This window comes from Dipodomys merriami, unplaced genomic scaffold (genome assembly GCF_024711535.1).
Source record: "Dipodomys merriami isolate MVZ:Mamm:240054 unplaced genomic scaffold, mDipMer1.0.p SCAF_200, whole genome shotgun sequence".
In the NCBI taxonomy this organism is placed as follows: domain Eukaryota; kingdom Metazoa; phylum Chordata; class Mammalia; order Rodentia; family Heteromyidae; genus Dipodomys; species Dipodomys merriami.
In genome coordinates, this window is record NW_027203383.1 from 1,173,118 (window position 1) to 1,200,154 (window position 27,037).

Consider the following 27,037-nt stretch of genomic DNA (forward strand, 5'->3'; position numbering starts at 1 on the left):
TGAGTTGAAAAACTAGTTTTAAAAATAATAAGACTTACTGGACAGTTTTGGAAAGTGATATTAGAAAACAAAGAAAGCAATTGGCACAGTTTAGCCACCCTATTTCTAAGTGCACTTTGTAATGTTCCTTGCAAGCTGCCACTTTCCCGGGATAATGACAAAAAGCTCCAGTCAGATGTCACTGGCTTATGGTGACGGGTTGTTGTTGTTGTTTTCCATATATATATATATATATATATATATACATATATATATATATACATATATATTTACATGTATTTTTATTGCATTGCCAAGAGTAGATTTTAAGAAAAAACACTACAAAGGTTTCAAAAACCCTATTTATTCTCTATCATCAAAAATAGCAACAGGGGGACTTATACAACTTTTCTGTGAGTACCCACCAGTCTATTTTTTTTTCTTTAAAAAAAATAGAAGTTAGTTAAAGAAAAATGATTTGGTTTTTAAAAAATAATGTAAGGAAACACTTAATCGATAGCCCAAGGAGTCATCAGAAATATGTGTAGCAAGAAAGCTTCGTTGGTGGCCCTCTCCGGCCTTTGCACGTCTTTTACTAAACTAGAAAGAGAATATACAGTACCAATATGTTCCCCAACCTGCTTGGATCAAATTGTTTGTTTTTAAACCCATTATTGCTAAACCAGAGTGTTGACACTGAGAGCCGAGGAGTCCACTCATAGAGGATAGAATTGAGAGGCTGCTTCCGAGGACTGGATTTCCACTTGGGCCATTTTGAACTGAGTGCACTGCAGCCATTTGCGGAGAGCAGCCAGGCCAGCAGTGCTCTGGCCCGAGCCGGGCAGCGTCCTTAGGCTGTGGTGGTTCACGTTGTTCTGAATGGCCTGGAGGCGAAGCTGAAGGCCTGCCGATAGGTGCTGTTAAGAAAAGGCAGAGCGTTTAGTTCCTTTCTTCCAAAGCTCAGGCTAGCCCAGGGAGGGTGAAGGGGCCGTGGCAGTAGACAGGCTGCTAGTTTAGTAACCCAATCCTGGGCCAAGGGTGTTCCAGTGCCACTGCCCAGGGGCTCATCCTATGTTTCTAGAATCACGTGGCCCAGCTCCATCCAAACAACCATGTGCCCGTTATAATGACTGACTCATTTCAACAGGGACAGGATACCGACATGCCAGCATCTGGACTGACACATTTACTTCTTATCCCCAGCAACTATTCATATTCAGCACATGGGCTTCGTGTAGTGGGTAAATGCTAGGACTCTGCTCCCAGGTTCCAATCCTGGCTTGTCTATGGGCACCTCTGAAAAAAAAAAAAGATTCATCCTCTGTCTATGCCAGGTTGTCCTAATGGGTAGTGTGGGAGAGTGGTACCTACTCTGAGGTGTTTGTAAAAGGAGCTAGTATGTGTTTAGAAAAGAACTTTGCACGCAGTGAGTGCTCACTGCTTTTTGGTGTGTTTTGTTTTTTGCAGGAGGGCTGGTGGTGGGTGGGGTAAGGGAGGCGGGGGAGGGGGGTCATCTCAGTCCTGGGGCTTGAACTCAGGGCCTGGGCACTGTCGACTAGTGATCTACCACTTGAGCCACAGCTCTACTTCTGGTTTTTTAGTGGTTCATTGGAGATAAGAGTTTCTCAGCATTTCCTGGCTGAGCTGGCTTCAAACTGCAGCCCTCCGATCTCAGCCTCCTGAGCAGCTAGAATTCCAAGCATGAGTCATCAGCACCCAGCCTCACTGCATTCTAATTGCTTTTTTCCCCCTAGCTTCCCATCAAGTTCTCTCAGCTTCCTCTCTGCAGTAGGTGCAATGTGAAACTGCCACAGGCTCCCACCTAGCAGGGAAACAGTGCAGCAAGTGACTGCAAATGGTTCCAGTGGGAGGACAGGCAACTCATTTTTCACAGAGAACACACACCAGGAGAGCTGCTTGGCCGCCCGCTGCCTCTGCCCTGCCCGCGGCTTCAGACAGCCCCGGTGCTGCAACACGGCCGACGGCCACCTGGAGGTCCAGGTCAGAGGAGTCCGCACCCCCTGCCTTCCCCTGACATCACTCCCCAACTCAGGGAAGAAACCTTTCAGGAGAGCTGCCATCCTCTCCTCTGTCACCTAGACCGCTGGCCGCAGACAAAGGGCAGTCTTAGCTTTTTTTTCTGCTTATGTGGTGCTGAGGAATCGAACCCAGGGCCTTATGCATGCAAGGCAAACTCTACCACTGAGTACCTTCCCAGCCCTGTTTTCCTTTCTTAATCAAGTTCTTCTCATCCTTGAAAAGAACCCATCACCATTAGCGGCCAGGAACCATACTTGCTATACCTAGGACTAGACTCCAGGGTATTCTCTAGAGAGTAGAATGGCAGCTGTGGGCCCTGAGTTTTCATCAGTGGACTCCGCTCCACCCCGGGATACACCTCTCCGCTGCGTCCTCATCAACCCAGTGGGACTGAGGCTCCTGCAGCCGTGCCTCTGCCTGCAGGCCCCTCCCCTGCTCCCCCCCCCCCCCCGTGCCCCTGCATCATCAGTCCTCTAAGACAAGGAGCAGGCTAAACTCCTTCACCTCCACAGGGAGTCAGCATCAATAATCCTGCTGAATTCTGGACGTTCTCTGGAGGAAACTGAGCTTCCAACCTGCCCAGAGGGGACTTACCTTGATATTTGACTGAATCATTGGCAACCACATAGGTATCAGCTGTGTGGAGAAAGACAGAAGCCTCGTTATTGCTGTTCTCCTCTCCCGCATAAGCTACCCTGGCTGCAGCGAGCACAGGACACACTGAAGCCTTTAACACCGCAAGAGGATGTGGCCTGCTGAGCAGCTACCTGTTATCACGCCAAACCCCACCGGGATCCCGGTGGCATTTGGAAGTTAATAAGCCTGAAATACACACTTTCGAGTAAATGACTGATTGTTCTTGAAAGCTTCTGAGCATAGGAAATTAAATGTGTATTTATTTCATTAAAGTCTCATTTTCTTGAGCTAGCACTACTTCCATGAGTTCTTTAGAGTCGAGGCTCTGAGTGGGATGTGCCTCTCCTGCCTGTGGTCATGAAGGGAATGTAACTGGACAAGGAGCAGAATGCCTCAGGGACAGATTGAAAGAGACAGGCGCTGGGGTCTCCTGGGAAGGAGAACTACCGGGAGATGGAACCAGACGCTGGTAGACAGGCACATTCACAGACGCACAGGCACGCTCACAGACACACAGGCACGCTCACAGACAGACACACAGGCACGCTCACAGACAGATGCACAGGCACGCTCACAGACACACAGGCACGCTCACAGACAGACACACAGGCACGCTCACAGACAGACGCACAGACACGCTCACAGACACACAGGCATGCTCACAGACAAAGGCACGCTCACAGACAGACACACAGGCACGCTCACAGACACACAGGCACGCTCAGACACACAGGCACGCTCACAGACGCACAGGCACGCTCACAGACACACAGGCACGCTCACAGACACACAGGCACGCTCACAGACAGACACACAGGCATGCTCACAGACACACAGGCACGCTCACAGACAGACGCACAGGCACGCTCACAGATGCACAGGCACGCTCACAGACAGACACACAGGCACGCTCACAGACACACAGGCACGCTCACAGACACACAGGCACGTTCACAGACAGACACACAGGCACGCTCACAGACACACAGGCATGCTCACAGACACACAGGCACACTCACAGACAGACACACAGGCACGCTCACAGACACACAGGCACACTCACAGACAGACGCACAGGCACGCTCACAGACGCCCAGGCACGGCCACAGACAGACACACATGCACGCTCACAGACACACAGGCACACTCACAGACAGACGCACAGGCACGCTCACAGACGCACAGGCACACTCACAGACGCACAGGCACGCTCACAGACACACAGGCACGCTCACAGACAGACACACAGGCACGCTCACAGACACACAGGCACACTCACACACAGGCACGCTCACAGACACACAGGCACGCTCACAGACAGACACACAGGCACGCTCACAGACAGACCCACAGGCACGCTCACAGACGCACAGGCACGCTCACAGACACACAGGCACGCTCACAGACAGACACACAGGCACGCTCACAGACGCACAGGCACGCTCACAGACAGACGCACAGGCACACTCACAGACGCACAGGCACGCTCACAGACAGACGCACAGGCACGCTCACACACAGGCACACTCACAGATGCACAAGCATGCTCACAGACACACAGGCACGCTACAGACACACAGGCACGCTCACAGACAGACACACAGGCACGCTACAGACACACAGGCACGCTCACAGACGCACAGGCACGCTCACAGATGCACAGGCACGCTCACAGACACACAGACACGCTCACAGAGACACACAGGCACGCTCACAGACAGACGCACAGGCACGCTCACAGACAGACACACAGGCACGCTCACAGACAGACACACAGGCACGCTCACAGACGCACAGGCATGCTCACAGACAGACGCACAGGCACACTCACAGACGCACAGGCACGCTCACAGACAGACACACAGGCACGCTCACAGATGCACAGGCACGCTCACAGACACACAGGCACGCTCACAGACACACAGGCACACTCACACACAGGCACACTCACAGACGCACAGGCACGCTCACAGACACACAGGCACGCTACAGACACACAGGCATGCTCACAGACAGACACACAGGCACGCTCACAGACACACAGGCACGCTCACAGATGCACAGGCACGCTTACAGACGCACAGGCACGCTCACAGACACACAGGCACGCTCACAGACAGACACACAGGCACGCTCACAGACAGACACACAGGCACGCTCACAGACACACAGGCACGCTCACAGACAGACGCACAGGCACACTCACAGACAGACGCACAGGCACGCTCACAGACACACAGGCACGCTCACAGACACACAGGCACGCTCACAGACGCACAGGCACGCTCACAGACACACAGGCACGCTCACAGACGCACAGGCACGCTCACAGACGCACAGGCACGCTCACAGACACACAGGCACGCTCACAGACAGACACACAGGCACGCTCACACACAGGCACACTCACAGACGCACAGGCACGCTCACAGACAGACACACAGGCACACTCACAGACACACAGGCACGCTCACAGACGCACAGGCACGCTCACAGACACCCAGGCACGCTCACAGACAGACACACAGGCACGCTCACAGACAGACGCACAGGCACGCTCACAGACGCACAGGCACGCTCACAGACAGACACACAGGCACGCTCACAGACAGACACACAGGCACGCTCACAGACGCCCAGGCACGGTCACAGACAGACACACAGGCATGCTCACAGACACACAGGCACGCTCACAGACAGACGCACAGTCACGCTCACAGACAGACACACAGGCACGCTCACAGACAGAAACACAGGCACGCTCACAGACAGACACACAGGCACGCTCACAGACAGACGCACAGGCACGCTCACAGACGCACACCAAGTCCCTGCTGAGGTGACTTCTTTCTCAGCTGTTCCTCCGGAGTGGCTTTTTTATGGGGGTGGGGAGTAGTTCCCCTCTGTCTCTTGGTCGCATTCAGTCCTTGGGAATATAGTATCAGTGGCCTTGTAAATCCAGAAGGATGGACAGATGGAACATTTTCCATAAAAATATAGTTTGGTGATTTTAATGGGGGGGGTAATAATCTTCCAAGTTTGGAAATTCTGTTTGATTTCAGTACTTCTTAGAACTTTAGTGTTCTTATGTACATCCTACCATTTTACTCCACAGGGACACCTGTTTTAGTGCTGACACCTGGGCGGAATGAAGGCTGCATAAAGAAAGCAATGGGAGGACCGATGCACCATGTGACCGCACGAGCCTAAAATACACTGCAGGGGACCCTCCGGGTCTGATTTGCAAACCCATGACCAAAGCTATCTTGTTAAAGTTCATCACCACGGACAGCGTTATATAACCCAGCAGTCATCTTATTTCAGGAATGTTAACTTGACTTACTAAATAACAATTGTTTTACTTCCCTTTTGCTAGTGGCTTCTGTCAGTAAGTATTAGATGTAATTTGGGGCTTAATAGTGTTATGATAAAGTCTTTTTTTAAAACATCCTTCTCCAGAAACAAGATCCAGAATACAGAGAGACATTACAAATAGGCTATTTTATGCCAAAATGAAAGTGATAATTTTATTCTTATTTTGGTCTGTATACTATAAAATAAAGACAAATTTCCTGCTTGATTGACAAATCTTCTGCTTCATCTTGCTCCTGCCTGTGGCAGTGCCTAAAACTAGATGTTATGGTTGAATTTTCTCTTTGACCAACAAAGGCCAGGCTTCCCCTCCTGCTTGGCACAACTAAAAATGCAGACAAACTATCTGAAACAATGATTTTCAGATATTGAGCATCAGGCAACAGAGGGTGGAGGGAAAGGAAACAAACAAAGCAAGACCTGCAATTCTCCTGGCTCATTGGTTGGGGGGGGGGTGGGTTATTCAGGCAGCAGCACAGAGCGGGGAGACCCAGATGCAGCCTGGGAATCATTCTCAGGTGAGCGGTAGCTGGGTTCCAAGGCTAGAGTTTGTGGGGCAAATTGGAGAGGACAGAGCTGCAGAGAGGGAGGGGAGGAGAGATCTTTGCGCACAGGGAAAGCACCTTGCAGATTCTCAAAGGCTTTCACCTTGAGCTGTCTGCTGAATACTGAGCATATCTCATAGGTAAGAAAACTATACAGCAGTGAAGGAAAAAGATCCATAATGCAAAATGATTGCAGGAAAAAAAATCCTTGGTGGTCACACAGAACAACTTATGTTCCAATCAGAGTGAAAACAGAACAGGTAGAGCACTCATCAGGGTGGTGAAACTAGTGAAGAAGTATTAGCCCTAAAAATGCTGCCCCAAGCTGGACTGACAAGACGGAATGTAAGCTTCAAAAATACTTAAATATTTGTAAGTAATTTAACCATGTCACTGAAGACAGATACTTGAAAGTATCTGTATGAATACAAAACTACACAGCACTTAAGAAAATCAAGTTCACAATGGGAGAATTAAATAAACACAAATCCAGACATGTACAAAGATATGAAACTGTGACCAGTGGTGAGAATAAAATCTATCAAGAAGAAGAGACCAAAAATGACATCGAATTAGTAGGCAAGAAATTAAAAGCTTCTAAACCTATTTTCAGTAAGATCAAGAAGGAAGAGGAAAGACTGGACATGATGAATAAGACACTGTTAAGATGATGTGGAAAAAATGGCTGATGATCTTCAAATCCAATGAAAACTATAACTCCACAAACCCAAATCTCAGCAAACTCAAGAACAAAAGGCATGAAGGGCGCTGATCCAGAAGTTCAGGGACAGCGCCCAAGACCGGCACGCACACACACAGGAATACAATAATAAAAAGCAGAAGTCAATTAAACAGAAAACAATAGAGACAAATTAGTAAGATCCTTTTAAAAAGCAAGTTAATTTTGTTTTAAATTAAAAACTGAGAAATCTTTTTTGTTGTAGTTGTTGTTGGTTGTGGGGCTTGAACTCAGGGCCTGGGTGCTGTCCGAGCTCTTTTGCTCAAGGTTAGCGTTCTACCACTTTGAACCTCAGAGTCTTACAGATTTTCCTGCCCAGGGTTGGCTTTGAACTGCCATCCTCAGATCTCAGCCTCCTGAGTAGCTAGGATTATAGGTATAAGCCACCAGAGCCTAGCTGAGAAATCTCTTATCAGACAGATGAGAAAAAAAAATAAAGTCACATATGACCAAGATCAAGAATTAAAGAGGTGACATGATTATGATTCTACAAATACTAAAAGTATAACAGATATATTAGCAACAACTTGATGTTAATGAAATTGGCTATTTTGATGAAATGGACAAATTACCAAAGCTCACTCAAGAATAAACAAATACTTGAACAGCCCTATATTTATTTCAAAATTAAATCTGTTTATGCATATATGTATGTAGTCTATCAACAATACTGGGGTTTGAACTCGTGGCCTTGTGCAGGAGTTCAACCACCTGAGTCACAACCTCTTGTAATTTGAAAATCATTCTGCCATAAGAATTCTGTGTTCAGATAGCTCCACTAATGAATTCTACCAAATATTTGAGGGTAAGACAATTTTATACAAACCTTTTCAATGTAAGAGGGATATTTCCCAACTCACTCTATGAGGTCATCATTACTCTAGTACCAAAACCAAATATTACCAAAAAAAGAGAAAATTACAGTTCAATATTCATGAACACCAAGTAAGAACATTCTAAAGAAAACCAGCAAGTTGAATTTAGTAAGATATAAAAAGGGTAAAACATTATGGCCAAATATGGTATACATGTATGTATGGTATACATGGTATACATGTATGGTATACAAATATGGTATGGTATACCATTCAAAAGTCAAACAACAAAACTCACATATTAACAATCAACAAAGTCAAATGACCTTCTTGGTGGGTTTATAAAAAATATTTGACAAACCTTATAAAACATACCTGAAGGAAAACTTCCTAGCACAACAGGAATGAAACAGAAGCTTTCTCAATCTGATAAAAGTCATCTATGGAAAACTATCAGGTAACATTTGCAGTAAAGGATGTAAAACTAAATGTTTTCATCCTAAGACCAGAAACAAACAAAGGTTTCTCACCACTCCTATCCAGTGGTACATGAGGATAAATTTGACAGAAGTATGATACAACAGTTTTGGAAACTAAAAAGTACCTCTGAGAATAAAGAAAGCAGAAATAAATGGAGAGATACAGTATGTCTACAGGTCAGAAAACTCCATATTGTTAAGATAGCAATTTTCCTCAGCATTAAGCTTCATTGCAATAACGACAAAATTCCTAGCAGTTTTTTTTAATAGAAATTGACACACTGATTTACAATTTATTTAGAAATCATCAGGTGTAGTGGTTCACATTTGTAATCCCAGCAATCAAGAGACAAAGCAGAGGATCACAAGTTCAAGGCTAGCCTGAGATACATGGTCAGACCCTGTCTCTGAAAAACAAAAAAAATCTAGATATGCAAAGGCTGTAAAAGCCAAAAAACTTTATGAATTTAAATTTCACTGATTTTGAAGTATTTCATAAAGCTATACTAATTTCAATGGTGTAGTAAGTAGAATAAAATTTAGAATCTAGATATAAAACCATACAACTATAATCAATTGATTTTTACAAAAGTGTAAAGGCAATTTGATGAAGGAAGAACAATATTTTTAACATTGATATAGGAATAATTGTATATCTATATGCACACAAAAACTCTCAAGCTATATATATATATATATATATATATATATATATATATATGCACACAAAAACTCTCAAGCTATATATATATATTTTTTTTTTTTTTTTGATTGTGGGGCCTGAACTCTGGGCCTGGGCGCTGTCCCTCAGCCCTTCAGCTCAAGGCTAATGCTCTACCACTTCAGCCACAGTGCCACTTCTGGCTTTTTATGCTTATGTAGTGCTAAAGGAATCAAATCCAGGGCCTCATGCATGCAAGGCAAGCACTCTACTACCACTGAGCCACCCTCCCAGCCCTCAAGCCATATCTTATACCATATAGAAAAGTTAACTTAAAATGGATCATAGACTTAAAAACTCAGAAGAAAACATAGATAACACCTAGAAGAAAGCACAAAAATGCTGAGTATTAGGACACTAAGACAGCACTAGGAAAGTTGAGGCAGGAGGGTTGTGAATCTGAGGCTAGTAAGATTAAAAAATACAACATCAAAATTATCAATAAAAATTGATAAATGATTTTAATAAAATCAAGAACTTCTACCCTTCTCTAAGTACTGCTGGGATAATAATGGAAAAACAACACAAAGAAAAAAGCATTTCCAGATCATGTGTCTGGCAAAAGATTGTCAAAATTCAACTATAAGGAAAATCTCAAAATTTAATAAGAAAAAACCTAATTCAAGGAAAAAAAATGAGGAAATTGACAGACAGTTCACCAAACAGGTGTATAGTCAGAAAATAAGGAAACAAAATGATGCTTAATATCACTAATCAACAGGGAAACACAATTTAAAACCGTATGATCCATTACACATTTGTTAAATATGAAAGATTGGCTATACTGTATGATATATGCATGTATGAAAATGTCAGAATGAAACTCAGTATTGGGTACAATTAATACAGACTAATAAAAATTGACAGTATCAATTGCTCTCACATAGGTGTGGAGAAACTGAGTTGTTCATACAATGCCAGTGTCAATGAAACAGAGCACAATCATTATGGAAAATAGTTTGCCAATTCCTTAAAAAGTTAAATAGTACCAATACATAGACCAAATTTCTAGGTATTTACTCAAGAGACACAAAAGCGAACACATACATAAAGATTTATATATAACTTCACAGCAGCTTTATTCATAATAGCCCTGAACTAGAAATATTTCTGATAGCCATTAATTGATGAGCTAATAAAATGTAGACTATCCATATAATAGAATACTGTGCAAAATTTTAAAAAGATCAACTGATATATGTAATGACATGAATTAATTTCAAAACTATGATAATGTGAGAAACAAGGCAGGAAAACTTAGGCATGGTATGAATCTAGTTACAGAAAATTCTAATAAGTGAAAACTAAGCAGAACAATAACTGCCCGGGACAGGAAGAGGTAACGAAAAGGAGAAGTTGGCATAAGGAAATGTTTGGAGGTGAAAGACAGGTTCACTCGCTTGATTGCCATGATGACTTCATGAAAGTAACGTATGTCAGACTGTATAACTTATATGTCCAATTAACATACATAAATTATACCTTGAAAGAGCTGTAAAAAAGTAAAATCAGTATTGTCAGCCAGCTGCTAACCATATAGTTTCTTCTGCAGTGAAGACTTTTGCTATACTTTTGTGCCTCTCCTACTGGTACCAATTACCTTGCACCATCCTGATAAAAGTCAAGTGTTCACTGAAAATGGGCTGCTATTTTCAACAGAGTGTGAGTTGACATGGCAATTTCTTTAACTAAGTGTGGAGTTACCCCAAGAAGTGAAATACCAACTTATAAAATTGATGCAAATAGATGCCTGGCGGGAGGAGCTGATGACAGTGTGGAAGACAAGAGACTCTGTAGAACTGGTAGGTACAGAAGGAAAGGCTCGAGAAGAGAAAGGCAAAGTAACCAAAGAGCTAAAACTAGTGGGATGACAGGAAGCAAAGCAGAAGCAGGAAGAGCTAGAAAGACAAAGGCAGTGGGAGACAAAGCTCTCCTTTACGCTTCAATTCGATACTACCCTAGTGTGTTTCTGATGTCCCTTATAGAGGACAAGCGCCTGAATTATTTTCACATACTTCATGCTGATTTAAAAGAATACTTTAGGAAGAAAGAGAACACCAGCCTTGAGTGAAAAACTGAGACCACGAGGCCCTGAGTTTAAGGCTCAGTGTCATACATAAAAACAAACAAATAAAAATAAATAAATACATTTTAAACTAGATTATCTTAAATAAAAGCACCAAATACCAGATGAAACAATTGCAGACTATTTCCCTTACTTTTCCAGGTATCTTTTGCAGAGTGAGTTACCACCAACCAATTTCTCTTACCACAAGCACATTTTCAGGTCACTGCTTCCCAGTGATACCTAAATTCCTGTGTGCTATGCTGTCATCATCTGCCATGGTCGAGTCGGTCATAAGGGCACACACAGCAAGAGCAGAAATAACACAATACCCATTTGGAAGGAAGTTTGTTATATAGAATCTTCCACTTGAGGACTGAATTCACTTTAATTTTCTATTCAGAATACACAGACAAAATAAATCCACATTTGCTCTTAGCAGTACAAAATGGTCTATAATAATTGTAAGGTTTTCCTACCTTGACAAAAATGGTTGAATTGCATTCCTGTAATGCCTCCATTAAACTAATCACATGGAGACACACCATTTCTACCATCTGAAACAACAAACACGAAAGTCAGTTCCAGGCTCAGTGATGCTGACATGTTGCCCTCCTCATAGCCGCTGAGGGCTGATCCTAGGAGGTCCATCTGCACAATGTCAGAGAAGACTATAGGGAGTGGGAACTTCTCCTCTAAACCTAAAACCAGAAACGGAACTCTTTAAGGCTCTCTGGGTTTCGTAATTTTCCTCCTTTCATCATCAATCCGCTCAGGGCTGCCAAGCAAACTTGGGCGTGACTCATGTCAAGAGATAAACGGCTTGGTTTCCTTCATCCTCAACCAGAACACCTTTTGGGCTTAGTTACTACCACGTTGGTCCTGCCTACTGCTTTTTCATAGGACATGGGTGCTTCACGTACTGCCTCTGAGATTTTATTCCTTATAGAACAAAGCAGCCATGCTCAAAAGAGTCCAAATGTACAATGATTGGAAATCCCTAAGGTTGGATTTTAAATACTCTAGGGAGATTTAATGGCTAATATGATCTAACAGCACTTTCAGAGCAAAATTAATTAAAAATCACCTGAAACATTGTCTGTAAGAAATTCACTTACAACATATTTATCTTTAACATTTGGATATCAATAACAATTTAAAGGAGATCATTGTTGGTATAAGACTATCTCCAAAGCAGCCAGGACTATTTATGAGCCCTAAAATTTTCATATAAACTTCCTTTCCATAGAATCAAAACATCTCTCTAAAAGACAGCAACATTTGCTTCACTAAAGCAAGTGCTCTTCTAGGGCTGGGATTGTGACTGGAGTAAGAGGGATTCACACCAGGGGGGGACAGGGGAAATGGCGGGGGCGGGGGGATGGGGGGGGCTGGGAGGGAGGAGAGAACACTTCATTAAAGGAAATATAGACTCCCTTCCTAATTAGAGTTCAAAGAAAATATTTCTGAGATGAATAGCCAGTCAATTGAAACCTCACACTCTAGGGAAGCAGTAGCATTGTCCGAAAAGAAATGCACTCATTACCTGACTTACATAACTGTAATCCCTCTGTACAGCACCTTTATCATAACAATAAAAATAATTTAAAAATTACTCACACTCCAAATACCTTCCAGGGCATATTCGATTCTCACTGATGTGTTCCAGGTTCCTGATTCCTTACAGATAAGAACTCCACAAATGTGCCCCAGTAACTACAGCCCTGGTTGCTGCCCACTCTGCTGAGAGTCCTCCTCCAAGTAGCAATCAAACGGAGGACTCGTAAATTGTTTATCCCTCTGCCTCCAGCTGGCAGTCCAAGTTCCTTCAATGAAGTGGGCTCAGGCTAACCGTTCCCCAGATGTTTTTCAGTGGTTTGAAATGGCTTCTTTCTTGGCTAGCCATCAACATTAAAACAATTTTGACAACTAGGGAGCAGTTGGAAGAATGTTTACAGAGTAACATAAAAAGGCATGGTTCTTTTCAGAACTTAAGCCTTGAGTAGGATGCATTCTGAAATCAATGTGTGCTCAACCTACCACAGAGAAGAGGATCTAATAGCTGAAGTTTTAGAAAATTGTATTTCGATCTAAACATGAGAAGGATCTCCCTTCTAAATCTTTGATCTTGTAGCACCAAACCACTCCAAGGTAGAAATTTTATATAAGTTCATTTGGCACTAGGCAGAAAAAAAATTGCCTGCTTTTTACATGTTTTAGGATATTCAAATATTTATGTTCTACAAGATCATGCTTTGATACATGTATAGATTGTAGAATGGTTACACCAAGCTACTTAACATATACATTACCTTTTTCCTTTTTGATAAAATACTAAAAATGTTACTCTTTGCAAGTTTCAAGTATTCTGGAAACTACAGTCACCTTTCTAGCACCATTATGCGCAGCAGATCCTCTGAACTGTTGTCTGTTTTGTTTTCAACCAAAATTTGAGCAAGTAGAATAGCTTATAACAGGATCACTGATTTATACAAGTCTTTACAACTTAGATAACAAAGAACAGACAGGATGAGCGGCCAGGAGTGAGATTCCGTTCTCTAGAACTCCATGAACTCACCACTTTGTTGTGTGCCATTAGCTGAAGGATGCTGGGTGTCACTCTACTCCAAAACTCCAGTGCTGTGAGGATAGCTGTGAAGCTGAACTCATTCTGGTTTTGGACATTCGTAGCCACAGCACTTTGTTCACAGTACACCGTCCAGAGCTGGGCAAAGATGAATGCATGGAACAGGGAGCACATGTGGAGCACAGAGGTCTGGAAAGGAGGACGACAGGGCACTGTTGCATGCTGTGGCCTTGTCCAGGTGCATGGCCAAAGCAAAGAGGAGTTATCTCAATTACAAGCTCTGGGATCATCACGTATAAAAAGATCTGCTCTTCTGTCAGTGTGAGTGTGCCCGGGGAACAGAGCATCTTTTCCAAGAGAGGGTGCCTTAACTTGCAGAGCAAATCTACCCACTCTCCCTTGCTCTTTTATGAAACTGACATTTCCGTCCCTAAACTAGTAGGAGGAATCATCATTCTACCGCACTCTCAGATGTTTCCTCATCTGTGCAGTGGGGTGGACAGCAGCCTCTGCAGAGCAGTGGAGTGAGGAGCAGATGAGGTGGCACAGAGCAGAAGTGGCAGCAGTGAGCATACTCGGAGCATAATTGAGTGGGCACTGCCAGCATGCCGGGGACCATGGTGAGGCTTCAAACATGACCTGCATTATCCCCTAGTCACCTCCTCGTCTACATTACAGATGAAAAACTAGCACTCTGAGAGGTGTTTAAAGAACTTTCTCAAGTTCACAAAACTACAAATATTGCTGCTTGGAGTCAGTCAGAGATCTGGGTTGAAATGGCAGGAACTGCCTCTGCCTGACTGTTTTTGCAAATGTCAATCAGGACATTGAACGCTCTGTTTTATCACACAGTAGACTTGCTGTGGCCTACATCTCAGCGGGCTCAAACCCACAAGGACCTCCCAGGACTTTGCTAAGCTCAGGGAAAAGCCCTTGGTTCCCTGTACAGCAGGTTAGTGGCATCTTGTTTGCATGTACAGATTCATGATCGATGCCTACCTGAGGTTTACTTCATTCTCTTAAGCATATCATCTATCACTACAAGTTTGAAAGTCCATCTGGGTAGGTTATTCCAGAGTGTGCTTTACTGAGCTCTTTCCTAGCCTTGCATTCGTGCTGTATTTCTATGTATCCCCAGAGGTTTGATTTGAAAAGATATAGTGTAAGAAGAATTAGAGTGCTATTTCCCTCCATTTCATCCTTGGTTCTAGAAACTGGTCATAAAATTCTCCTGTATTCTTAGCCTTTTGTTTCTCATTGTTTGGAGACAGAAATGCCAGGGAAAACCAGCACTGGCTTGCCCCATAATTTATCTTCATAAAAGTAAGCAATTTAGGAGGAGAAAAGACAGTCTAGGAATATAAACAACTTTAAATAAAGCATTAGCCCAAAGTTGCTTTTCTAACATTTACAGGAGGGCAAGCGATAAGGTACATTTACTTCTCAGAAGAAACGTAATTGGTTGATAAGAGCTTCCATTAGCAATTTCCATGCATATAAATATGGTTCCAATCTTGCAGAAATCACTTACCTTTGATTGCTCTGGAAATCCAATCAGGATGACAATGAGATGGTCTGCAATATGAGAACCTGCATCCAGAGGGATGGGGAGGCAAGGAGAGGAGGCATTGGGACACACCGCATTATGCGTGAGGGAACCCAGAAGCAGCCAGGACAGCAAACGGATGTGGGAGACACACTCGATGAATTCTTTCGGTCTAGTTGGGAGGAAGGAAGCATTAGAGATGATTTTTATAGATTCTGTTTCATTGAGTGCCCACAGAATGCCTATTGAAGGGAGGAATTAACAAAGTAAAAGCAGTCTTGTAGGCAATTATGTTGTGAAACACCAAGGCACAGTGTCAACCAGATTATCTCTTTCTCTTATTTTCAGCTCTAATCCTGGATCTTAGCTTCTTGAGCAAGGAGCAGCCATTGGTGACACAAGCTGCAGAATCGTTCTTCAATAATCTGGTCACCTCTCTAACTGGCTTCTGTTTCTGAATCCTTTCCTTTTTTCTTGTCAGAAAGCACCTGATATCCTTTAGAGGGATGGGAATAGAGAGCAGACATACACCCAGCCACACATTTCCCTGTCCCTAACAATTTTACCCTGCTGCTCTCCTTGCCTATAATTCCAATCCCTTCCTTTACAGGAAGGATGCCAAGCAAAGCAGCAGGTTCTAGCTTGCTCGGAGTTCCCATGGAACTCTGTGTGTCCCCTTCTTCTTCAGCCCCTGTAGAGCCCTGATCAGGGACCTGCACCTCCTTGTACTCCATTTCATCCCTACTGTGGCTTTTGTTCCAGCTACCTATTACATGGCTTGAACCCACAGGTAACATGATGTGATTGGTTCATACCTAGTGATTAGATGAAATCCCGAGTTAAAACTTTATAAATTTTCATTGCCTATGAAGACTATTGGGATGTTCGTATGTAAAGGAGCAAATTTCCTTTTCAGGCAGGATATCACGAAGTGGTCAGGGTCAGCAAGTGAATACAGGGATGGGCCCTAACTTTAGTCTTCCTAACCAATCTATTTCACACGCAGAAATCTTCAGTACATTCACGTGTGTGAGGACTGGGCCTCAGGAAACTCAGGCTTGCTGTGGTCTTATTTATCCTCATCCCAGAAGTCTTACCCTTGCTGCATGGCAGAAGGAGGGTGATAGAGCCATGGCAGGTAGCGGATCACAGCTTTGTTATCCCGGTGGTTGCCCCTGGAGATTTCCATAGCTGCAATCTGAGCCAGGCCAACTTTCAGATGTCCACCAAAGGTATCTTCATGCAGAGGCTGGGAGCACGTTTTCATGTGGCTCTGTAAAACCAAGCATTACTTTGTCACTCGGGCGTCTACCTGGAGGTGAGGAGTCTATCCCTCCGATCAGCACGCCAAGCACACACCTATTGAAGCTTCACTGGCTTCCAGTAGTACTGAGGATAAGAGAGAAACATTTCTTAGCATGGTTTATAGAGTGCTAGTGACTGACCACTGCAGCCTCTGCAGCCTCCTCTTCATCCATCTGAGCTCCAGTCACACTGGTTCTATACTACGTCCCTTCCCTCCCACCTTCCCTCTGCCTGAAATGCTCCTCTTGCCTCTCTTCCCCAAATCATTTAAATTTTATGTCAAGTGTCACTTTCTCAGGAAGCCTTGCCTGAGCTTCCTGGCTGGGTCCGTGCTACTGACTTACCTATTCTCTGTAGCAACTGTGAAAATCACAATTTTACTTCATTAAATTTGTCCTCCTAGTGGACTATAATTTGTTTCATGGCAGTACTGAGTTTGAACAAAGGGCTCTGTGCTTGCTAGGCAGGTGTTTTACCATTTGAGCCACACCTCCAGTCTTAAACTATAAATTAAATGAGGGCAGCTACTCTAGCTGTTTTGCTCATCACTGCAATCCAATGCTGAAAACAGTGCCAGGCTGTACTGGTACTCGGTATAGATTTGCTGAATTCGTTTTGAAAGCTTGCTTTGTTCAGGGATTTGAGGCCTAGGTTCTACATCTCTTTCTGTCCCCATCAGCCACGTGGCCTTTGATAAGCCACTTGCCGTTGATCTTTCTGGCTAGTTTCCTAATATGTAAAACCAGAGAGTTGGACTATGTTTATGGCACCCAATATTTTCACCATTATGGATATTGTTAATATTTTCAAAGCATCTGAAAACAAGTTCCAAAGTTTGGTAATAACTGTTTCCTTTTATGCATCAGTCATTTAAGCAAGGGTGACCTGATTCAGTGATCAGAAACCGGTATGTAACCAATGATAGAAATGACTGGGCTGAGACAAGGTGAGAAACGATAGGCTTAAGTTTTTGTTGTTGTTGTTGTTGTTGTTGTTTTTCCTCTGTTGCACCTTGGAAACACCCTGATTAACTGAGAAGGGTCTAAAAGTTGATCTCAGAGAAGAAACAATCATTTTAGCTGCTGGACTCTGAGATCACTGAGCTCTTTGTTTATCAGAGGGGAATCATTTAGTGTCAGATTGAGATTTGGCTGTTCTCATCTGCCTCTGTCCAAGGCTCTCTCAAATCTCTAGCACCACTAATCTTTTCATTCTCTAGTCAAGTCATGCAGAAGTAGACTTAAATCAGCAATCCATTCTACCACCACCCCAAAAACTGATCAAGTACAACAACTTCGGTGGGATTCTGTCCATATGCAAATTAAACTTTGTTCTTTGCTTCTTCTTCAAATATTTTCTTAAAGGAGATAGTTGAAACTCAGATAATATGAGAAATGGCTTACAAAGGGTTAAGGTTTAGGAAAATCTCTTTGCCAATGTTATCTTATTACAACCTTGTAAAATAAGGCGAGGGAGGTGTCAGTCAAATGAGGAAATCAAAACTCAATGTCCTCAAATAACTCTGTGGCACAGTAAAAAGGAATGGATTGGGAATCACAACAGTTTTAGATTCAGTTCTGACTACCATTTAGCAGTAGATTTTGACCAAAGTCTCTCTGTCTACATTTGTAAAATGGAGGTAATAGATATCACAATAAAGACATTGTAAAAACAGAACAAATAGCCAAAGAAGGATGTGAACAAAGCTGATACCATTTGGCCTTCCTTTCCTTTCTTCATTCCTTTTATGCCGAATTGGATCTCATTTCTTCAGACTTAAGTCATGGGTTTGTTTAATCAACAGCATCCCAGCTACCCACCCAAGTAGAAGTGAATTCCCATATGGTCCGCTTAATTCTCTAAAAACCGGAGATGAGCATGTGGAAGCCATCTTACCTTCAGTTTGGTTAGTGTGTGCATGTCAGCCATGAAATCCAGCACTTCGCTGATATACTGCCTCATGCACTCCATCGCTGCTGTCCCACACTGAAACACGAGAACACGGCTGGTACACTGTTTACGGAGGAGTTATTCTATTTCCTGGATTTCCTACTCACTCTACTACTCTCAGCGTAGTTTGTGATTATCTGTTTGTAGTCTGGACAAAAATTGTTATGATGTTTATGGGAGAGGACAAAGAAACAAGAGAGGCCTGTAGGAGACCGAGTTAAATGCTATTTCTTCTGGGTCATCAAAGTGATTTTTGTTTGCCTGTTTTTAAACTGGTTTATACACAAAGATTCAGCCTAGCTAATGTTATTATCACCCCAAACTACTGCAGCGCTCTGGGAAAGTCTAACATTCCCATAACTATGCACTACCAAATACTGCCATCGGAATCTTAAATCTCATTATACACACACATACACACATGTGTGTGCATCTTTATACATGAGACACATTGTTGTTACTGAGTCAAAAATTCTTATGTTGGAGTCAAGACACAGCTTCACTTTATATACACGCAAGGCACACTATAAGTAGATAGATGAATTCTAGTCCAGTGTTCACTAGGAATAAATGAAAGCAGAAACCAGTAATCTTCTTTACATAACTTGAAGTATATTGGGAAGATTTTAATAGGAAATAAAAAAGCACGCTTCTGTTTAAAGTTACTAAATGGCACGAAGATGCTCTCTCAGGGTAATGCGGAGAATTTGGGATCAGAAGCAAAGCAAAGGAAAATAAACTGACAGGCTGCGTGAGAGAACCCACACACCAGGCTGGATATAATGTGGATCAAAAGCAGGCAGTCTTTGAAGTCATGTGAACACTATGCTAAAGGCCTCTGTGGACCTTTTTAGGAAATCTGGAACATTATATACTTAACTAGCTCACCCAGTGGCTCTCATTTCCCCATATTCATGTAAATCTGCACAGCACTGAGCTACATCGCCTCCTCTCTCTTCTAGAATGTTACGCCTGTCAGCTCTTCTGACACGATAACAAACAGTAAAATAAGGTCGCTGGCAGTCTGTCAGAGTGTTTTCCAAGCATTTCATACATTCTAAGGTTTCCTTCTTTTAATTTAAATCAAGTGAAGGAATTATAAAAGGTTATTGTTTTCCTGCTTTTGCAATATGAATCCTTCAGTGCAAAAAAAAGTATTTTCCCTGATTTATTCCATTTTCTCTGACCTTTCACACATCATTCAAATAGAAGCACAGATTCAGTTCTTGAATTTCTTAAAAGGGATTTGTTTCTTTCATCAGCAATATTTTATACCAGCTCAACTAGGCAAATGTCAGAACATAATTACTAGGAGCATTATTCAATATTTGCTTTTTGAGCACGATTTTCAAGAAATAAGAGCAAAAATTACATAGCTACTTTGCTCTAGAGATAATGTCTACATCCAATAAAAAAAAAAGCCTTATGGTCAGGAGAAACTATGTTGTGGTCAGGGGACTGTCAAGGAACTATCTACACTTATCAAACAAGGCACAAAATTTCCAATCCCCTCCTTTGGGAACTTTCCCCCCCACTTTGTGAACTTTTTAAACCATAGTTACAACCTTAGATGTGTTTGAAAAATCATGAAGAGTCAAGCTCCATTGGTTTCAGAATATTTATATTTATTTCAGTAGGAAAAATGATAATAAGGAGTTCAAAATCTATACTAACCTCAAACACATGAAATAAATAATATCCAATTCTTCAAAATGTATCTGACTTTGGTGTTGTATTTCTTATAGAAATAATACACACTTGTAGAAAATTTGGGAAATACAAGTTACTAAAAAGGAACTCAGCCTTCTGAGTAGCTAAGATTATAGGTGTGAGCCACCAGCACCTGTCTACTTACTGATTTTGATAAACCTTTTATATAGAAGGAGTATTACTACTTTTTAGTTAGCAATCACACAGGTAGAAAATACTGAGCTCTAAAGAATTGATCAATGAAGAAACAGTGAGTGTGCTAGAACTTTTCTTCTCCAAGCACACAGTGGATAGGTAACTAGGTTCCAGCCAATGGGATATAAGAAGATATAAGAAGAACCAAGTACTTCTAGCCCTGACTCAGAAAAGCTGTCCATGTACCTTACTCACTTCTGTTTCCCAACCTGTCCATTGACCCAAAGGGATGCATATGCTGGAAGGAACCCAACCCTATATGCATCTATGTGGCACCTCCCCTTCCCCTGCTAATCAGGTTGCCACGTGAACCCATTTGAACAAAGTTCTTTTGCGTTAAGTTGCTGAGAGCTGGAATTCTATCTCAGAGTGTCTTGTATGCTACTACCAAGAACTCTTTCAAAATCACAATCTAGTCATTCTACCCTCAGAAATCTGTCATACAGAAACAGTCTCAAGTATGGATAAGGATTTAAGAACAACATTTTCATTGTGTATTAATTACAATTCCAGAATATGAGGAACAGAATATCCAACTATAAGTCATACATGTGAGTATCATTCTTGATAAATAACATTTAGCCAGCACCTGCTGCATGTGTTAATATACTTTACATGTGTTTTCTCAATCAGTCCTAACCCTGTATAATTTATAGTGTCTTTTTACCATCTTACATCTTATCTATAAATGAAACAAATAATCATACAATCAAATAAGCATAGGCTCAATAATTTTCCTATCATCACACAGCTAGTGATGGTAGGTCTCAAACCCTGATGTGAGTCTAAAGCCTACATTCTTATGTCCTATTCCATGAAACAGAAAAATAAAGACAATTAATTTGGTCAGGACTTACTCCGGGTACACAGGCTATCATCTGCTTGCTCAGGATTGTTGACTCAGCTAGTTTGGTTCCAGCATCTGCACAAATAAACTAATAAAAAATTGAAAGGGTAATTATTTTAAGAGCACTTGGACAGTAATAAGTAATTTATAATTTCATTAACATAGCTTAAATTCATTAGTGTTTACTTTTGGGATAGACTGGCCTAAATACACAAGATTCCCTAGTCACAATAGTTCATTCCTATCAGCCCAGAACCAGCTGAACATGCCCATTCTTACTTTGCCCAGAAATGTAAGTGTTAAGGAAATGGTACATTCAATCAAAGAAAACAGAAAAGGTGTCAGTATTGTCTGAGTTATTCTGGGGTCATTCCATTCATTCTGAAGCACTTCTCTACAGTTTCCTGTTGGTGCAGATTGTTAGATTTTCATGAATTCTATCATTACAGCATATACTCAGAGTCAAAACAGAAAAAAATCATCCTTAGAGTGAGCACTCTAACTAAAAGTGTTTCTTCCCTTCATGATGCTCCATGTCTTGCCTTTCCCCTCCCACTTCATTCATGGGCATCATCTGTGCTAAGGTAAGCCCTTAGGTAAAGTAAGGTAAACTCCTGCTCCCTGCGCCGGTGGGAATTCTCACACACTTCCACTGTCATGGTCAGTGCATTAGACTGAGTGACACAGAAATCTGTTTCACAACCTGTAACAAGCTCTTCGGAAGAGCGCAGCCTCGATGAAACAGACACAGCATTAGCCAAGTGTCTGGCATCCCAGAGGACTCACGATGAATTTATGAAATGAAGAAATTAATCAGTTATGATGAGATCATAATGAGGATGGAATCTGCCAGATTATCATTTCATTTTCTTTATTACAGATTTGACAAGTGTTTCTTACTCAATAAGACATTCAGGATCTGGGAAGGTGGCTCAGTGGTAAAGTGCTTGCCTTGCATGCATGAGGCCCTGGGTTTGATTCCTCAGTACCACATAAGCAAAAAAAGAAAAAAGCCGGAAGTGGCGCTGTGGCTCAAGTGGTAGAGCGCTAGCCTTGAGCTGAAGAGCTGAGGGACAGAGCCCAGGCCCCACAACCGCGCCCCCCCCCGCCAAAAAAAAGACATTCAGCTATTTATTTATGGTTTTTGGGAAGCAAGTTAGATAAAGTCTGCAAAGTTTGCCATGAACGATGATCTGTTTACTTTCTCTCTTTTGGTCTCTTACCAGTGGTCCCACAAACTTTGGGTTGTGAAACTCTTTCTATACAGAGTTTAGTCTCTGAAGAAGTTTCAACCATAATAGTGCTTCTTTCTCATTTATTTAGAAGACATGGGGAAGCTAGGTGGGTCAAAACTAAAAATGAATCTAGGCAGGCTTTGTCCCTCAAAAACTATAAACTGGGGTCATACAGAACATATTATGGAGGCTTGATTAGGAGCTCTGGGACAATGGAAGAGAAATGAGCAAAGTGCTGATTTCTGCTTAGACTCAAATCTAAGCAGTATTAATGGTCAGCAAGGTGAAGTTCTCAGCCAGAGGCCTTCTGAGACCAACTATTTGTCTTCAACTGTAAGTGGCGTGGCTGCTCATGAAACATATATAGCTGTAAGTAAGGAAGTTGATAAGAGGTCAGCCAGCAGAGCTGCTCTCAGTTTTACATGACAAGAAGTGCAACAGTCTTTGATGTGAATATTTTGTCATTTCCATTTGCCTCAAATACTATTACAGGAAGCAGAAGATACTGTTTGATCATTTACTCTGAATTGGCAAAGAAAGGAATATCTGGGAACATCATGGGACTATCTAAAAAAAACTTCATTATTTTATCCAGGTATACTTATGTCTTTTGTCTAATTTGGATTTATTTCTAATGAAATAAGAAAAGAAAAATACTCGGCTGGGAAAGTGGCTCAGTGGTGGAGTGCTTGCCTCGCATGCATGAGGCCCTGGGTTCAATTCCTCAGCACCACATAAACAGAAAAAGCCAGAAGTGGCGCTGTGGCTCAAGTGGTAGAGTGCTAGCCTCGAGCTGAAGAGCTCAGGAACAGCACTCAGGCCCAGAGTTCAAGCCCCATGACCAACCAAAAATAAAAATGAAAAAGCAAAGAAAAATACTAAATCAGGTTTAAAATGGTAAAGCCTTTGACTTTAGCTAAATCTTGTAGGTTAAAAGTGACACAAATAATATCTGACAGAAGAATAGAATGAGAAGAAGGAACATTCCCAACACAACCTTCTGGTACAAATGGCACAGTTCTCCTTCAAAACGTTATCTTCCAAAGCCATCCAAGTCTGCAAGCTCAGACAGACAACTTGTAACTATGTTCCAAAACTTCTATGTGGACACAGCATTAATATTGATTTCTCTATAACAGAAATGAGACTGCACAGCCAAAAGAGGCCACAGGGGGCATGGACATAAGAACCATGGGAGGTAAAGGGCTTAGAAGAACTTTAGGGACAGTTGAACATGCTAGGCTCTTCCAGCTATGCTTGCACATCTGGTGGTCCTTGGGAGTAAGCTAGGATTTATGAGAAGCAACAGTTCAACTTCTGGTATCTTGCTTCAGGAGGTGCTTTTGCCACATGCCGTACCCAGTGGAGACCAAGACACTGTGGGTGCACATTGTCAGTATGCTCAGTAGCCACCTACGGTGGTCAGGATCTGAGCCCAGATTCAAATGTCTGATTGGTGATGACGTTTATGATCAGAATGAAAAAAAATCACTTCCAAATTAATTTTACTCAAAAAGAAATACAGGTGTATGATTCTCTAAGAAAGTTCGTTATTCATTTTCATCCATGTACTTTAATCAGGTTTATTTTTACAGTATAGCTACAACTAAAACCTTAGTAAGTCTTTGTGTCTTCATTTAACTAGAGGTTCCAATGATGAACTTGGAAGAAGCACTTTTATAATTGTATAGAACTGCTCAAAGTGCAAAGCTATAACTCAAATGGGCGGGACAATTACATTGCTGTTGAAGTAAAAAGTCTGTACTTTCACAGAGAAATCTGCCACTGAAATATGCACTTGTGTATGGGTACAAAAGAATACCGAAGTAACACGATATCCATTATGTGTCATTACTGAATTCTATCAAAATGATACCTAAAATAGTTTCTCTACTTTAGGTCCCACAGTGATCAGATCATTACTAACTCAACTAATACTCAAAATGCCACTCAACAGTGACTCTGTGAATTAAAAACAATGTCTGTACCTCTGCCATTTCTTTGTCTTCCAGCCCACAACTAACCTATTTTTAAAAGAAAGCATTTTGCCAACATGATTTCTCATAAGTTGAATATGCAGGTATATCCCACAGTGTGGGAAAGGTACATGCAAATTAGTAGTATATATACTCTTTTTTTGGGGGGGGGGGTCCGGTCATAGGGCCTGAACTCTGGGCCTGGGTGCTGTCCCTCAGCTCTTCAGCTCAAGGCTAGCGCTCTACCACTTGAGCCACAGCGCCACTTCTAGCTTTTTTCTTTTTGCTTATGTGGTGCTGAGAAATCGAACCCAGGGCCTCAGGCATGCAAGGCAAGCACTCTACCACTGAGCCACCTTCCCAGCCCAGTATATTTACTCTTAAGACACAAGAGGAACCAAGGGAATTCATTTTGATTTGAAGTTAGTCTTTGTGATTTTCAATGGGTTATTATTGATCTAGTAGAATGCTTTCCTTTAATCTGTCTCAAGAACAATTACAGTAACAAATACATCAAGTATCTACAGTAAACCAGCAAAAGAGAATATTGCAAGCTAAGGGGAAAATGTCAATAAATTTGAATTAAAGTAATTTAACAATGCATCTGTCTCAAGTGCATAGGGAGAGGCATATCCTGACAGTTGGCAATTTTTTTTCCTTTTCTGTCTATTTGCTTCTATTTGTTTGGGAAAAAAATCACATGAGTATTTAAAGCCACCTGATTTGCAAGTAAAAACAAACAGCAGAAGTCATGGTTAGACAATCATGATATATTTGGCTGGGGAATTTCCCATGATGCCAGGCCTCGAAGAAGAGTTTCTAGGAATTGAAAAATGACTGTTCTCTGCTACTGTCTTGAAATATTTAGAAATCATTTGTCCCTGCCCCACATTCCTGTGTAAATGTTTGGTAAACAACAAAGGTATGTTATAGCTAGGATAAGAAGAACATGAAGGGCTCAGGGCTCGTTTCAGTAAACTCATCCATCTATTTACACAGGAAGTGCCCTAGTAGTTCCTAATCAGGTTCAAAAAATGACTGGACCCTATCATTGGAGAAACTGTAGCACCATGAGGGATTATCTATGGGAGTTCTTCTTCCCAATTATCCCTTCTTTTCTGTTTTTGCTTATTGTCTTTCAATCATGATCACAAATATCCATGAAGAAAGTTACTGTCTGGCTTTGACCACCATTCTGTCCTTACTGTGAGCTTGGTTACCCAAGTGCTGGGAGCTGGCCCTGTCCATCAGTAAGGTGAAAACTTCCCCACATGTCTAGCCTAGATTGCTAGGGAAGTTACTGAGATAGCAGGCCATCTCCTCCTCCGTTCTCCAGAGAACGGGCCTCAGCAGTCAAAGGCAAGAGTAAAGGGACTGGGAAACTGCAGAGAGATGAACTGCTCATAAAGAGAGAGATGCTGCATAGAAGTCCTCTCTCCATGGCTTGGGCAGGACCTCGGGAAGAAAAAGGGAACTGCTCATATAAGCGATGCCCCACATTCATTTCTCTTATTAGGAAAGGAAAGTATTTACCCTAAGAGCGGATGGACAAAGAATGTGTTATTACTTCAAAATGGCATAATGCTTCATATTTATTTTGTTAGAGAAAGTTGAAATTGTTTATAAAGTTGTTCTTCATGTGCTGGATCTCAGTGTCTCCAAAATACCTCTCTAACCTAAATCATTTTTTTTTTGTTTTGTTTTTGGTTCTTTGTGCTAGGGCCTAAACTCAGCACCTCATGCTCTTACTCTGCTTTCTTGTTCACAGCTGGAGCTCTGCCATGTGAGCCATGCCTCTAGTCTGGCATTTTGCTGGCTAATTGGAAACAGAATTCACAGACATTTCTGGCCAGGCTGGCTGGCTTTGAACTCTATCCTACAGGCTTCAGCCTCTTGAGTAGCTAGGGTTACAAGCATGAGTCAGTGGCACTCAGCCAACCTGAGTCATATATGTGTATATATATATATATATATATATATATATATATATATATATCCACACATATATGTAACTATGTGTATATGTGTGTATATATACATATATGCATATATGCTGTTATTATTGTTCATAAAAGCTGAAATATAATCACAGTACTCAGGAGCCAGAGGCAGAAAGAAATCAAAAGGGAGGCTAGCCTGGGATACAAAAAGAGACCCTACCTCCAACCAACCAACCAACCAACCAACCAAAAACGATGAAAATGTTACATTGGAAATGGCAGATGAAAATTCATAAAATTCACTTAGAAGGGTCTACTTTTTGCTTTCTTTCCTCCTGAAGCGAATTTTATTGTT

The 27,037-nt window shown here is 42.1% G+C and overlaps 1 protein-coding gene across 5 annotated transcripts in view; it reads right to left on the bottom strand.

The window, feature by feature from the left end:
- Positions 1-327: 327 nt before the first annotated feature.
- Positions 328-27,037, bottom strand: part of LOC138833113 (protein unc-79 homolog) — a 238,281-nt gene continuing 211,571 nt past the window's right edge. For all 5 annotated transcript variants that reach the window (XM_070031453.1, XM_070031455.1, XM_070031454.1 and 2 more), the window contains 8 exons: positions 21,542-21,619; positions 18,726-18,815; positions 16,622-16,797; positions 15,510-15,696; positions 13,970-14,167; positions 11,871-11,948; positions 2,614-2,655; positions 328-896 (listed from right to left, as the gene is read on the bottom strand). In XM_070031453.1, coding sequence (XP_069887554.1) covers positions 696-896; positions 2,614-2,655; positions 11,871-11,948; positions 13,970-14,167; positions 15,510-15,696; positions 16,622-16,797; positions 18,726-18,815; positions 21,542-21,619 — 1,050 coding nt within the window. In that variant the 3' untranslated portion in view covers positions 328-695. The remainder of the gene's footprint in view (positions 897-2,613; positions 2,656-11,870; positions 11,949-13,969; positions 14,168-15,509; positions 15,697-16,621; positions 16,798-18,725; positions 18,816-21,541; positions 21,620-27,037) is intronic.